Source organism: Nilaparvata lugens, chromosome 4 (assembly GCF_014356525.2).
Source record: "Nilaparvata lugens isolate BPH chromosome 4, ASM1435652v1, whole genome shotgun sequence".
Taxonomy (NCBI): domain Eukaryota; kingdom Metazoa; phylum Arthropoda; class Insecta; order Hemiptera; family Delphacidae; genus Nilaparvata; species Nilaparvata lugens.
Window position 1 is genome coordinate 28,907,199 of NC_052507.1, and position 16,728 is coordinate 28,923,926.

General features: G+C 32.3%; 2 protein-coding genes across 2 annotated transcripts in view; one reads left to right on the forward strand and one right to left on the reverse strand.

Annotated features, from left to right (window-relative positions):
- Nucleotides 1–3,068: 3,068 nt before the first annotated feature.
- Nucleotides 3,069–10,979, forward strand: LOC111046511. The gene is made up of 2 exons (XM_039427284.1): nt 3,069–3,245; nt 8,700–10,979. Exons 1-2 carry the CDS (start codon nt 3,237–3,239, stop codon nt 8,904–8,906), a joined length of 216 nt encoding a protein of 71 aa, XP_039283218.1. The 5' UTR covers nt 3,069–3,236; the 3' UTR covers nt 8,907–10,979.
- Nucleotides 10,980–11,068: 89 nt separating this feature from the next.
- Nucleotides 11,069–16,728, reverse strand: part of LOC111046514 (condensin-2 complex subunit G2) — a 31,212-nt gene continuing 25,552 nt past the window's right edge. The window contains exons 17-20 of the mRNA XM_039427285.1: nt 15,942–16,085; nt 14,811–14,954; nt 12,846–13,054; nt 11,069–11,516 (exon numbers count right to left, since the gene is read on the reverse strand). Of these exons, the coding sequence (XP_039283219.1) occupies nt 11,447–11,516; nt 12,846–13,054; nt 14,811–14,954; nt 15,942–16,085 (567 nt within the window). The 3' untranslated portion in view covers nt 11,069–11,446. The remainder of the gene's footprint in view (nt 11,517–12,845; nt 13,055–14,810; nt 14,955–15,941; nt 16,086–16,728) is intronic.

Here is a 16,728-nt window from a genome sequence, read left to right on the forward strand (position 1 = left end):
GGTGAGCAATTCATTCAATATGTACGAACATACCACACTGACTTCACATTTATGAGAATAAATATGTAGTCCTACCTACATCTAATTTTGAAAATAGGATCTGGCAATGCATGAAAAATCGTTATGATTAACACAAAAACAACAGTATTACAGAAAAAGCAGTTGTCGGAATTGAAGAGAACGGATCAAGACGAGGCACTTCAAAACGCTAGAGGAAGACGATAACAGATAATAATGGTAACGATAATTAGGGCAGGAGATGACTATGCATGATGCACTCGATCTAAACATACACACCCGGAACATTCAAGGCCGGTTCAATGACACCCGAAAGCATATTTTGAACTATTGAGAAACAACATTCCTCAGCCTTCGAAAGATGCAGCATCCCAAGGGCTTTTTCCCACTAGAAGGTCTCTTCATCCTAACAGCAACTATAAAAACGCATCCAAAGTCATTAAGTGAGCATCTTTTGTTGGAGCTGCTTCTTCAACTACTAGGATTAAACTGTCCATCATTCCACGGACTTTTTTTGGTTTCAAAAAAATACACATCACTAGTTCTTTGCAAGACATTGAAAACTATAAAGGATGCCTATCTGCTTCTTGTAGCTCTGCTATCAAGCATGAGCCTCCTATACAATTACCATACAACCAACGCTCTCATGTTGTGGGTTCTGTGAAAAAGTGAGATTGGCCTTGGTAGCTCCCCTACTATTGTAATAATAGACTTGCATCTTACCATCAGCAAGATCAGCTTCTTTTGCTGACACGAATTGAATTGTTGACGAATTGCATATTTTTATTTGACTTACTGAAGTCAATAATTTTTGAAAATTAACATATAGGCCTATTAGCGATTATATTTTCTTAAATTTGTACAATTGAAAGCAAAATATCTCGGAAAGATAATAAAGACATTTCTGCAAGTAGAAACTAGAGTACACTGAACGTGTACAGTTAATTGATAAGAACAGGAAGCATGATAATATAAAGTTATGTATTATATTTGGGAGGGTATGAATATGGAATTCCATAATTTTTAAAGTGCCTAATCTGAATCGTGTTGAGATAATAATATTCAAATTATTATTTTTATTCTGGTGAATACTGATTTATTCTTGAGTCAATATTCTTTGATTAATCTTTAAATTCTATAATATTGTTTCATTTTCTCTTTTTTCCACGATGTAAGATGAATCTCAGTTGGGGAAATTGATACACAATAAATTATTACAATTCATCAATAAATTTTTATCATAATTAATTTGGAGAAGATAGTCAATTCAATAAAGGCACATTCAATTTTTATTCAACGATTTTTGAAATTAATTTAAGTTAATGAAGTTCTAAAATTTGATGAAGTAAAGGTCGAAGTCAGGTACCTACCTGATACTGGATATTTATTTGTATTGAACATTCTATGACCATTTCCATCGATATAGTATTCAAATTAGCAATAAATTCTTCATTTTTCCAACTTAATACAGGTAGATTGAATTTTTGTGTTGTATTTCAAATTTAGAAAATGGCTCAAACATAAATCAGTTTGGATTTTTCCTTAGAATGGGTTACTAGGCTACTTGAAGTATACGGTATATATTTATATATTATTATATATAAATAGGATTGAAAATGAAGTAGTTGAAAATTGTCATGGCCATCTTTTCTTTTTGCTCTTCAGACGCTGAATCACTCATCTGGTGATTTTCAATGGTATGAATTGATGAGCCAACATGCGTACAGTATGAGAAAACGTTCAAATAGAAGACTTTTTGTCGGTATTAATGCGAAAAATAAGCCTTGACTAGTTTTTGAATTTACCAAGCAAAGAGAGGGATGTCCAGTTAACGAAAAAGAAGAATTCGTGTCTAGTGTAACAAATTGATGTTCTTTATTCACTCTTCACAATGATAATGGGATTTACCTTACCATTCAGTAGGTGGGTATTTAACAAAACGACTAATAAAGGCAAGGTCACTTGTCTGAGGAAGTGTCTCTTTCAATTCAGACCGAGCATACGATGCACGTTATTGCCTGCTATCAATAAAAAAATCCATCAAGTACTACTATTCGAATATTGATAAAAATATATAGTAGAAGTATTACTATTAATTAATTATAAGATTTCGATATTCTAGTTGATAACAGTACTTAATGATTGGCCAATAAATATAATTGAGCCAGAAAACCTGTTATTTAGAATCTGTAGTATAGAAACTATATATTATTAGAAGCTGTTGAAACATATTATACTCCCTTTCTTTGTATAATAGGTACTTTGCCTATTGTTAATTTATTGATTCAGAAAATTACAATAGTCTACATAAAGTATTCCTTCAATAAATTTATATTTTTGTATGTAAGCCCTAGAGCTCAATGTGTTGAGGTAAATGAACATTGGTCGTCTGTAGTCATGTTGAGTACTAGATAGTTTTATTACCTTTATCCCCCTGGAAACTCCTCCACCCCCTCCCACCACCAATTTCAACGCAATCTACGGCATTCTTATCAGTTTGATTTGTCTCCAGAATAATGAACATTTCAATTGAATTTATTATGTTTTGTCATTCTGTGATTGAGATTGAATGAAGTTATCTTGGAAAACCTGTACCTATCTACAAAAAGCAGTAATCTCAAAACTGATTGGTTGGTTTAGAAAATAAAATGAATTATATAAAATATTTTAAGCATTGAAGAAAGCAATGAATTGAAAGTCAATAGTTATTATTTATTGGTTAAAAATAAACAAATAATAAAAAGCCTGATACGGTATACAACTTGAATAACACATCAATAATTTCCAGATTCGGTAATCACTAAACAATAGGCAGAATAAATCTATAAGATCATCCTTTACTTTAATTGATTGTTTTTATTCTAGCTTACTAGGTTGAATGCCTAGAAGGCATACACGGTAATACAGTGGCGTAATTAGTCTAGATAGGCTGCTCCTTTCAAGCCCATGATTAATTTTGTACGGGCGGCTGGGATTGTCTCCTTTTGACTCCTCACCTGTTGACTCCTCGGCTGTTTTTATCCTCTTTTCAAACTGCAGCAAAGCAGAAGGATGACCGATTGACTGCTGTTCTGATGGAAGGGTTAGTAGTGGGGGGGGGGAGGTATGCCGATTCGGCGCGCTATAAAGCCTTGCACATTCTCAGAGGCAGACGACAGTCGACAGTGTGATTTCGTGGACAGCCGCAGTCTTCACTAGATAGCACACTACTTGCCGTCATGCAGATCGTGAGTATTGCTATAAGTTCATGCAAATTATTTGAGGAAATATGTTTTCTTACTGGAAAAATTATTATGAGATAATTCATTAATAAAATATTATTTCATTATATAAAACAATTTCAATATATTAAAAAAGAATAATAATAATAATAATAATAATAGAGTATTGTAAAGCAACCCTGATTTTGATTATTCTTTTAGTAAGCTGGTTTTTAGTAATTTGCAATTATTACAGTATCAGTTTATTTTGTATCACATTAGAACATTGGTTCCAAATTTTTGTAATTATTTACTACGTTAAGGTTTCTCTTGAGTTGTTTACCAAATGCTTCCTGAACTGCTATATTAAAGTTCTCTTGATTATTATGGTAAGATAAATATTGTTGAAAGTATTCAATCCCATAGTAATTAAGTACATAACTAAATTACTCAAACTGTTGATACATTTCTTGAAACCCCTACAGTAAAAGAGCATGAAATTATAATATTTTTGCAAATAAAATGCATTACAGATTACAGTGTAATGCAATAGAACTACGGTAAGCATTAGACGATTTCAGAGAATATATAACTCACATTTATATTCAACCTCCGATGAATTACGATTTTTATTTGAAAATAAATTGTAGATTACAGTGTAATGCAATAGAACTACGGTAAGCATTAGACGATTAATTCACATTGAATTTTATCAATTTAAAAATTTCCATTCAATCTGTTCGTAGCAGGGGTGCCCACAAGGGAGGGGGCATGGCGCAATTTGCGCCATCAATTTTGGGGGGGGGCAAGATTTTTTTAATATTTTATGTCAACATTTTGAATCATGGCTAAAAAATCAAGGTATTAAATAGAGATATCCTAATGTAGTTAATTTTAATACTTTTTCCCACCTTTACAATGTTATATTTTCCTAAGGAATATAAAGCATAAAAAATACAATTGATAATATTTTGTATGCAGGAATTTTAGTAATTTTAAGCCTATGAGTTTGAAGGTAAATCTTTCACAAAAATAAATTATAACTTCATCATCCACTATTATTCTGATTTCCTTTGCTTAATTTCAATTTTAATGGTCCTGTGTTTGAGTTTCCTTGCTGTTGCAACCTAATTTTCTTAAAAGCACAATGACAAGTTAAATTGTAAAGACATTTTAATCTAATAATTATTTTAATTTCGAATGCGTTTCATGATGATATTAATGTCTCTGGAATGGGAATGCAATTATAAACAACATCGCAAACTCTAGTGAATTTGACAGAAGAAAAAACTTCTCTTGTCAAAAATTTGTGAAAAATATCAAATGAAGCCAATTTCAATCTTTCAAATTTACACCCTATTTACCACACAGTAATCAAGTAATTATTGTAATGCTTCATTACTTTTTTCTGTTTTGTATAATAGTACAGTCAAATTGTCGTTTTTCAGGAAACAGCCCAAAAGAATTTTTCGCGACGGTTCTATATGTATTTTGGGGCACTGAATTCTAATCTGAAATTCGCTGACACGCCAGAAGGCGGCTTCACCACCAAAACTCCCAAAAAACCCCAAAATTTCGGACTTTTTTCAAGTTTTCCATTTAATCTTGAGAACCTTTAACTTTTCGAGAAAAAGCATTCCCTAAAATATTAAAGATAATAAAATTTCCAATAAATTGAGTGGTCGCGCAGGACTCTACGATTTTTGATTCCGTAGCTAAGAGTTTTCAAAAAAGGGGTATTTTTTAAGGGGTTTTCAAAATTATGCAAACCTACCAATTCTAGCCTATACAACTAGGATCTTTTTCTAGTCATGATAGAAATTCATGTCCTACAGCCAAAATTCAAATTCTCATTATAATACCTCTTCATGGCCTTCCTAACAAAAAAGAAACATTTCGGCTGAAATCACCTTACGAGGGTTATATTATATGAGAATCTCTCGTTAGATTTCAGTATTTCCTAGTGGGGGGCACACATAGGGATACGTCCAGGATCAAAACTTTAATCACTTATAACTTTTGACTGAATGATCACATCTCCTCGTACTACAGCTCGTTCATATCAGCTCGTCATGGCGGTTGAAAATCATGTATCATATCACTAAAATTTGTTTAAAAAATAGGAAATTTCTCCTTTAGTGTATTTCAGCCCATATTTCAATGCATAGAAAAATGACCGATTTCTATATTCAAAACTGTGTGTCTCGGTAACTCAAAATGATACTTGGTCTTGATTTGAAGAAAAGAATCTCCTCTTTTATGTGAGGTGAATGATTTTTGTAAAAATATAATCGTGAAGTAAGATACGTTTGTTTCTAAAAATCAAGAAATTTGCGATATTTTTTTTCATTTTCACAGTCTCGACAGTTTTTCGATATAAACAGTAATGCAAGATCAATTTAAGGCAACTCAGCTTATAGAGCATGAATTTTCTCTCATTTAAGACCAATCGCAAGTTTCTATCATGTATTGTACTCATTTTAGAGACTCTTTAATAACAGTAAAATCGCAAGAAAAATGAGGAAATGGAGATCATTATTCAATTGGCTGTAACTTTTGAACGGTATTGAAAACAGGAGTATAATTCATGGGAGTGAAAAGAGGAGAAAATTCATCACAACCTCGACTACTTTTTGGATTTTTTATCTGAAGTGTTCCACAAGATACGCAACGTTGCATATGCGAGACTGTGAAAATGGGGGAAATATCACAAATTTCTCGCACATGCAAAGTTGCGTATCTTGTGGAACACTTCAGATAAAAAATCCAAAAAGTAGTCCTGCGCGACCACTCAATTCATTGGAAATTTTATTATCTTTAATATTATATAGAGAATGCTTTTTCTCGAAAAATTCAAGGTTCTCGAGATTAAATGGAAAACTTAAAAAAAGTCCAAAATTTTGGGGGTGAAGTCGCCCTCTGGCGTGTCAGCAGATTTCAGATTAGAATTCAGCGCCCCAAAATACATATAGAACCATCGAAAAAAATTCTTTCGGGGCTGTTTCCTGAAAAACGACCATTGACTGGACTATAAGTTGTTATCCTATTATATTAAGCGAGCAATTTCTGTATATCTGTTTATATTTTTATATCTGGCTATCTGGTTATCTTGTTAAATGGTTATTTATGTTCAACGGGTCTCGGAAACAGCTCTTACGATTTTCAAGAAATTCGGAATATAGTAGGTTTATGATATCAAAATTCGATTGCACTAGGTCTCATCCCTGAGAAAACTCCCTGAAGGACATGAAAAGGATAATTAATTCATCCTTGGAAAAACAGATGATGATTTCGTCGTCTGTCGATAACAGAAGATGCGTGTGCCTGTGTGGGAGATCAGCTGTGTAATCAATTAGCTTACCGTATCTCGCGAGAAATCTAGAAATTTTAATTGACTCGATCAAAATACAGTAATCTGATTTGTTGACATGAGATGGTATATATCATAATATTCAAAGTTAATCATTATTTTACAGTTCTAAGTGATTAGTGAGTGTTATATTGTCATTCAATTTGGTATGTAAACAATCTAAATTAGAAGTTTCATGTTTTCAAATATTTGGACTGAAAATTTCACTTGAATTCAAGTGTATGAAACATAATCTACTTTTTGGAATATTAAATATTCCAACTATAAATTTTATAGTGCATAAATCAAAATTCGGGGAAGAAACAGTTTTGGGCTGTGCCTGTTAGTCCTTCCCCAATCATTTTAAAGAATTGAGTTCTGTTTATCAATGAATAAATAACGAGCAAAGCTCGGTGCCCCGATATTTGGTATTAATAGATAGAATTTACAAAATGTACTTGTTCAGATGATATCTTTATTCCAAAAAACAAACCATTTGAAGATACATTTTGTTCGACTTGTGTTATTTACTCTGTAATGTTAAAAAGTAAATACTACCAACAACGCAACATCAGTGACAACCTGTTCCAATTTATGATAAATATCGGGGCACCGAGCTCCGCTCTGGAGTACCTACAAAAGCATATAAAATTATTACGGAAGAAGAAATTATAATAAATATTCATAGCTCATACAGAAAGGTTCTATCTAATCACAGTGGATTGAGATTAATTCCTAGAGGAATGCAAAAAATTCTCTCACAAAAGCATGTTAAATTTTAAACCTGATTAATTTCACGTGAACCAAATCACAGAAGACCATCTCAAACAGATAGCTTATCTGATTGGTTCTACTAGAATTAATCAGGATAAAAATTTAACCGGCTTTTGTACAACTGCCACTAAGTACCTGATTGAATTAGGTACAAAAATTCAACAGCTGAGTCATAATTTTGTCTCACACACATGCAATGTCCTTCAGCGAGTTTCCCCAGGGATGAGACCTAGTGCAATCGAATTTTTATATTATAAATCTACTATGTTCTGAATTTCGTGAGAATCGTTAGAGCCGTTTTCGAGATCCGGTGAAAGAGAAACATCTAAACATTTAAACATCTAAACAGAAATTGCTCGTTTAATAGTATAGGATTTAGAATACCTAAACTTGCCGACATGATATATTGTATGAATAAAATCGTTCCAAATTTGTATGAATGTTTAGGTACCAAAATTGCTATGCAATATTCTTTTGCAATAAAGAATTATCAATGATATTATTATTCAACTTTTTATAAGTAACCTTAACATTTAAAAAGCGAAGCCTCCCTTACTTATCTTTTAATATCCTATTAAAATATTTGTCATGTAGTTTTTCCTGATGTAATGTAGTACTTTCTAGTCCTCCCGAACAAGAACGGATGCACTGCTAGTCTCAAAAATAATATCAAAAAGATACTTCATTTCTATTTTAAAAGAGATAAGAAACGATGGTATATATTTTTGCAATATTATGAAAACAGAAAGAATTCCTCACAAGACCAAAGGTAAATAATGTCCTTTGGAAGATTAGAATGTAAGATGTGAATTTTATTGTCATACACTGACTAATGTTGAAAACTAAAGGGTTGGAAATCGGGGTGATTTGGGGGGGGGGGCATTACACTTGGATTGGGGGGGGGGGCATGCGCCATTGCCCTTGGGGGGGCTGGGCACCCCTGGTTCGTAGATAGACTAATTTTTACGCAATGTGTGTTAAAATTTTAATTTCTGGTTGAATGGTTATGGGAAATGTAAATAAAATTCAATAGGCTCGAGGCTGACATATTTTATCATCCAAAATTTGATTGCAAATATTTTAGCGATCAAGTTTAAAATATTCATGACATTCAAATAAAGCTGCAGTGGAGATAGGTACTCTTGAATGGTAGAATTCGTGGAAATTTGATTCAGAAGACTGTTCAACAAATTTTTAGCAAATTTAAAGGGCTAATTTTATGTTTGAAGGGAATGCTTACAAAGTGGTTACCTCTTATATAATAAACATTATTAACAAATTAATTTGACATAATTGTAGAATCTTATTACATTTAAAGCATGTATTGCCTGATAAGTGAATTGCTTTTTGTTGTATAGGCATTGGTGATTGTAGCAGCAATGATGGGAGTTGTCCTAGCTTCGCCAGCTCCAGCACCCGCCCCTGTGCCAGGCCCCAATCCAGGGCTGCTGGCCGCCCCAGTTGTATACACGGCCCCTCTCTCCTACAGCTACAGCTCCTACACAAGTTATCCTTCACTCAAAACTGTCCCCTATTACTACTACTATCCTTATGGTAAGTTATAATTACCAGAACATGAATTCTAATAGATTCGTAAATTTAAACCAAGTTAGGGAAACTTTTGACTCATTGAATAACTTATAGGAGGCGGGGTGATTCTAATTCATTTCTAACTAGAAAGTAATCCGTGCTCCGCGAGTCCGCAAGGGTCTAATTAAAAACTTGACCTTCTGAAAGAATTTAAAATAGGCCTATAAGCTATAACCGTCCTCGGTAAATTACCAATCAATATGCAAGGTTTTTAGTTGAGTAGTTCAGACGTATGATGCGTCATTCGTGAATTTCCTATCCCGTACGTGTATAAGCCAATTCTTTCCTTCATTATAGATCAATCCAATTGAAGGAGAAAATAAAATGTCATACATTTACTTATTTTAAATTATTCTTTCTACTTTCAATTTTTTGAATAGAAGGTAAAAATAAGTAACAATAACATTCATAACATTCTTTCATTAGAGTGGAGACTCTTACGGGTGGTTTCACCTCGCTATGAAGCTGAGGCTGAGTACTATTCAGATTCAAAACACCAAAAGAAAGGATATTCAGTTGGGGGAAAAACAAAAAATGATCTCATGATTAGAGAATTGGATCTCTTCCGTTCTATGTCAAGAAACCTTCTTATTCCGAAGCATAAACAATTCTTACAGCATACAGAATATCTCGATCGCTAAATTATACGACATAAAGCCTCCGCCAAATTATTTCTATCAAGTCTTATTTGTCATAGATTTTCCCTCATATTTTCATTGTTTTCCAGTTTTTAATTATAAATAACCATAGTTTTACAAATATCCTTCCTTGTTTTGCACGGAGCTTAACTTGAATGTTTCTCTCTTAATTAGTATTATTTGGTGATTTTTATGTAGTTAGTGAGTTTGTATTGTATTGAAGTATTATGTCTAAGACAGTATCGGCTGTGCCCTAGCTTCGCCTAGCAATAAATAATGGACTTTGAATCTAAGCTATTCAATTTCATTACAAAACCATCAAGATACTACTAAAGCAATGAACACAGTATTTACACATTGAGAACATTATTTAGGAAGTAGGGAGGATTCTTGACATACAAAAGATATGACTCGGGGAATACATTGAAATATTGTTACTTTTAGATTTCTGTGTTATATGAATTTAGATATATGTGCTATAGTGAATTAAAACATAATAAGATCCGTAGAAGCAATTGTAAAGCTGCGTTTACAGCAAAGTTATTAACAAAATGTTAATAACGTAATCCTTATAGATTCTATTCGATTGAACATAACTTATCATACACATGATGAACGTATGTATTTGTCATGCTCCGTTTAATCTAATAGAATCTATAAGGATTAAGTTATTAACATTTTGATAATAACTTTGGTGTAAACGCAGCTTAAGGTCTGGTTCACGCCTCGACGCCAATTGAAAAATTAGCTTCGTTCTGGTTACTTGCTTCAAGTTGTAAATATTGAACAATATTTAACTTCCATTAAGCCTTCCAAGTTCCAACTGGAATCTTGCAATAAGAATTCAAATAAAAATATTCGATGGGAAAACAAGAATTCACAACTGTATAAATAACAGTATTAAGCTGGTTTACATTTTGCTTATAACTTACTTCTTATAGATTCGATTAGATTGAACGGAACTTGACAAACACATATGTTCATCATGTGTATGATAAGTTATGTTCAATCTAATAGAATCTAAAAGGATTAAGTTATTAACATTTTGTTAATAACTTTGGTGCAAACGCAGCTTTATAAATATAAAAAAATAAATTGTCATTTGTTAGATGATTATTATTTATAGATATAGAAATGTATATTATGGTAAAGAAGTAAACAGATAACCTATATTGTACTATTTAGAATTTCAGTCATTTTTATAAATTAATTTAATTTGTTCAATAACAGGAATTATCAGTACTAGGCCTACACGTTTTTTTAATTAATTTTTTTCAATGTTTCTCCACCCTTTTCAGCAGGGTATAAGGTTAAAGACCAATCAAGACTAGATATAATAAAATTATTGTTAGATTTTCAAACCGTTTTACTCCAAGAGTTGACAAATGATTATATTCTATTTTGCAGGTTCATTTATCTAAAATGATAATGATTATATCTCGAGCAAGTATAAATTCGTGGCCTGGGAGAAATTAGGAATGTAAGGAATAAGTATAGCGCAAATTTAAAAATAAATATAATATTTAATTGAATTTAACTGTCTCATAGAACTATAAATAGCTTACTTTACATAGAAATGTTTCATGAACACACATAAAATGAATGTATAATGTCCAAGAAATAGACAAGATCTATAAAACGTTTATACATACTATAAAAGCAACATAAATAATAATTATAATGCAATATCAGGGTATAATGAGTTGAAAAAGTTCATCAGTTCTTCAATAAAAATCTATTTGAATCTAGTTAAAGCTTTCAAATAAGCCCCGTTAATAGACATTCCAGTAATGATTCATGAATTCTCTATCAACTTGATTTAAAAATAGTTTCATTTTTAATGATCTAACATTGACGAAGCTGACGACATAGTCAATCTATTCCAAGGTGCACTCTAGACGTTTGCAAATATCCTTAAGAAGCGATTCACCGGCTTTTTGCACATCACTGAAAATAATAAACGATTCAAATTAAGAGAATACATGAACAAACAATCAATGAATAGATATTACTCAATACCCTATAGATAAATCACCATAGAAATCAATCTGAACAATACCACTTGCACAAACATTAATAACAGTTTTATTTAAAGTGATGAATTAATAAAAGATAAGAATTAAATAATTGGTAACTAATAGAGACGCTTGTGCAAGGAACTTCAAGTGCTTATGTTAACATGAATTGTACCACGAGATTCTTACAAGAATTAGGAGTTCTTGTAAGAATCTCTTAGCCTGCGATCTAATTATACGAGAAGCAAAGGTAAAAAGTGCAATCAATAATAATAATATAAAATTATCAAATCGTCAACTCAAAGAGATCAACATTATCGAGTACCAATACGAGCGATTCTACGTACAGTTTAAAAGCTTCAGTAGGTTGATTGAATAAAAATCTTACAGTGAAATGATGAGTTTGGAGGTGTTCATTGTGTCTTCTGCTACAGGAGCTTCCTCTTTTTTATCAGTCTCTTCCTCATCGGCTTTGAATTTTTTGATGCACTGATAACAACTTTTCGTCGGACTTATGAGAAGTTGCCTGATTTTTTGTTTATTAATGAATGACAACGTATAGAGAAGACTGGTTGCTGCCAGAAGATGATTTGAATCCTGAAACAATGAGATATTGGATTATTTCACAATTCCAAGATTTCCTTTCATTGTTATAGCAGCTTCAATGAAGGGGGTGAAATTTTCATTGCTTCAACAGAGGGGAAAAAGATGCGCACTTTTGCTATGTTCACTTACTAACTAGTCCAAATCAAGCTGCAAAGTCAAATATTATGTCACAGACACCCCCTTCAAATGTCATTATTAAACGATCAATTATTGTTGCAGCAATGAAAATTTCACCCCCTACATTGAAGCTGCTATAACAATGAAAGGAAAACTTGGAATAGTGAAATAATACATCATTTCGAAGAGAATCCAATGCTCTACATACCTACGATAAGCATTAGTTTTTATGATGAATTAATAAAAGATAAGAATTAAATAATTGGTAACTAATAGAGACGCTTGTGCAAGGAACTTCAAGTGCTTATGTTAACATGAATTGTACCACGAGATTCTTACAAGAATTAGGAGTTCTTGTAAGAATCTCTTAGCCTGCGATCTAATTATACGAGAAGCAAAGGTAAAAAGTGCAATCAATAATAATAATATAAAATTATCAAATCGTCAACTCAAAGAGATCAACATTATCGAGTACCAATACGAGCGATTCTACGTACAGTTTAAAAGCTTCAGTAGGTTGATTGAATAAAAATCTTACAGTGAAATGATGAGTTTGGAGGTGTTCATTGTGTCTTCTGCTACAGGAGCTTCCTCTTTTTTATCAGTCTCTTCCTCATCGGCTTTGAATTTTTTGATGCACTGATAACAACTTTTCGTCGGACTTATGAGAAGTTGCCTGATTTTTTGTTTATTAATGAATGACAACGTATAGAGAAGACTGGTTGCTGCCAGAAGATGATTTGAATCCTGAAACAATGAGATATTGGATTATTTCACAATTCCAAGATTTCCTTTCATTGTTATAGCAGCTTCAATGAAGGGGGTGAAATTTTCATTGCTGCAACAAGTGTCAACTCAGCGGTTCCACACCTTCAACAGAGGGGAAAAAGATGCGCACTTTTGCTATGTTCACTTACTAACTAGTCCAAATCAAGCTGCAAAGTCAAATATTATGTCACAGACACCCCCTTCAAATGTCATTATTAAACGATCAATTGTTGCAGCAATGAAAATTTCACCCCCTACATTGAAGCTGCTATAACAATGAAAGGAAAACTTGGAATAGTGAAATAATACATCATTTCAAAGAGAATCCAATGCTCTACATACCTACGATAAGCATTAGTTTTTATGATGCATTTTTAGAGAGTTATAAGCCCTGAAAGAGCAAAACATTGGATAAAAGCCTGTTATTTTAACAATTACACACCTTCAAGAGCGAATATCTCGAGAAGTGTTGAAAATATCACAAAATTTTACCTAACAAAAAGTGTAGAGAATTTATCAAGCTTCATTTTTGAATAGTTAGTTATCGGTTGAACGCAATGTTCTCAAGATATGATCGTGGAAGCAAAACGCTGAAAAATGCAACTTTTAAACCACCCTCATTCCCTTAGCACATGTGTTAGGAATGGGGACTTTTGATATGTTCTCCTCCTGACTAGTCTCAACAAAGCTGCAAAGTCAAAAATAATGTTTCAAACATTCCCTCCAAATTCCTTTGTCTATTGGTCTTTTGTTGCAAAAATAGAGATTTCACACTCAACACTAAAGCTGCTGCAGAAGGTGTAGGGGAATTCGTTAAAGGGTGAAATTATACATCAAATTGAAGAGAATTTATGCTCTATAAGCTCATAATCAACATGGATTTTTCCCATCGATTCTTAAAAAGTTATGAGAGCAAAAATAGAAAAAAATTGGTGGCAAACGTGGTTTTTTTTTCAAAAATGTCACACCTTCAAGAGCGGATATCTCGAAAACAAGAGGCGATATAGAAAAAGTTTTAAAATGAATATTGTCGGAAATTATGTAAGCTCAATTTGTTATATGACAGTCAAGTCCTTAGGGTGCATAGTTTTTGAGTTTTATGCGAAAAACCAAAAATTGGTACCTTTAAACCACCCCCACCCCCTTAGCACAGGGGGTAGGGGTGGGGACTTTTGATATGTTTACCTCCTTACTACCCTAAACAGAACGGCGGGGTCAAAAATTGTCTTCCCAACTTTTCCCTCTATAACCTTTCCTTGACTGGACTAATAGGCCTACACGTGGCATGGATTATTAATTTTTCCTACAGTTACCTTGAAAAGTGGCCATTCCTGCACTGATTACAGAACGCAAAGAATCACTTTCCGCTCTAGTGCAGGAACATTTTTTTCTGCACTCCAGATTTGCAATATGGCAACACAACTCATAATTCAACTCATCTTCGACTCAGTTTCAACTATTGAAATTTATTTTTTAATAAATTGCAATGAGTAGTGGGTTAACCTATTGATGAATAGTAATACAAAATACATAAATAACAGAAGTTTCTATGCCATCGAATAATTATTTTAAAAGGTGAAGGTGCTTTTCATTGACAGCAATATTAAGAAGAACTAGAATACTACTATCCTCCTTATTTTGTAAATGTTTCTACTTGGTTAAATTAATCAAATTATTAAAAAATGTCAATAAATTTCAAATGTTTAGGATGTTTGAGTAATGAACTAATACTTACATCATAGAACTTGGTAGTGATCATAAGAGACAGTTTATTTAACGCCACGGCGAACAAGTTTTCTTTCCATAACAAAACATCAACAAGATACGATGACACTCCCGGCAGGCTCTTGATTTTTTCAACAGGACATAATGAGTTCATCTGGAAATTAGAAACATAAACATAACAATTAATTATAATTGAATTAATTAAATTCAGAAAGAATAATGAAAATTATGAATATTCTCTTGTAGAATACTTTCAATACGAGAAACTCATTGTTAATTGAGAAACTTATAAGAATAATGTTTAGAACGAACAGTAAAGGTCGATAAAAATTGGTAATTTTATATTATTATCCATCATACCTAATTATTCATAATCAAATAGTTCAAGAGCACGAAAGTAATTTTGTATAACGCAGACTAAAGTCTGTGAGATATTACTTTTAACATGGCTCTTTCTCGAAGACGGAGAGGTCCGATGCTCTATCCTCCACTAATCACTCCCACTACCTAACATCATTCTTCTTACTTTTGTGTCAGTATTGCATGTGCGTGTGTGTGTGGTGTGTGTGTGTGTGTGTGTGTGTGTGTGAGAGAGTTTTGTAAAGTCAACACTCCCCTCCAGCTAGCTATTGCCTGGCATTGTTCCAAAGTTGTTTACTGATCAGCAGGTATATTGGTTTGTGTGAACGGAGATGTGTTCATCACAAGAGCGTGAAGCGAAATGACACGGTGCATCCAATTGTGCGCAGGATGACCATCTGTGTCTATGCTACAAACTGTGGAAGAAGAAATGGGTTTTTCCTCTTCATGTTAAAAGTAATATCTCATGCACTTTAGTATGTCTGAAGTTCTGAACCATGAATCATAAAAATAACTCACGTAGATTAATTTTATTTGATAACATCAATTTATAATATTTTGATAAGAAGATAGTATAGAAGCTCACACTAAAAAAAATGATTAATTGCTTCTTTCTATGAATAACTTGACCTCTTAAAAGAGAATAATGATATTAATTTATTTATAGATATACCTATTGATTATAGAAGAATATTATTATGGTAAGTTTAAATATGAAATATTTAATATATTTAACTAAATAAATATATTTAAATATGAAAGTCAACAAATGAAGTGTTACCTGTTCCATTTCATAGGAGATTGCCTCTATAGCTGACATGATAAGAGAGTTCAGAACGTTTTGGAGAGTTGGCGATTTCGCACCAAACAATAGAATCAGCGAATGTGGCAGACTTATTAGGCATCTTCTCAGCTCGGAAATTGACTGAAACGATCCACAAGCATATAAGATTTTAAGTTTTTATAAAAAATTATGTTTAAGATACAAATATATTTCCGCAACATTTCTGAAGGATTGAAGATAACATTGTAAGCAATTGAAACCTCCTCAGTTATTCATTAAATATCTACCAAATTCCTGAACAATGTTTATCTTCAAGACAACTTTTGAACTTCAAATTTCCAATTCAACTCATCTCTTTTATCTTTTACAACTATAATTTCGAAAAATAAAGTACTAAATAAAGTAAATAAATAAACTACACTATTTATTGGAAAAACATTGAAGATCATCTCATTTGTAGTCGTTATTAGGTACAAACTCAATAAAACACATATCACTACCATGCAAAACGAATCCAAAATGTGTGAAATCCTAAAAAAAATTAAAAGTGATAATTGTAGAGACTTTCTTACAAGATTTTCTAATTTTCATTCAATTATTAATTATTAAATCCAATGGTTATAAACTTCTTAAGAAATTGTGTACATTACAAATTGTAATTAATAAATATAATAATAAATTTATTAGCTAAAAAACAGGATGTCACAATTTGACATATAGGCCAGTCAATATAACAGTAAAACACTCAGTCAATACAAATACTGTCAATAAAAAACAATACAAA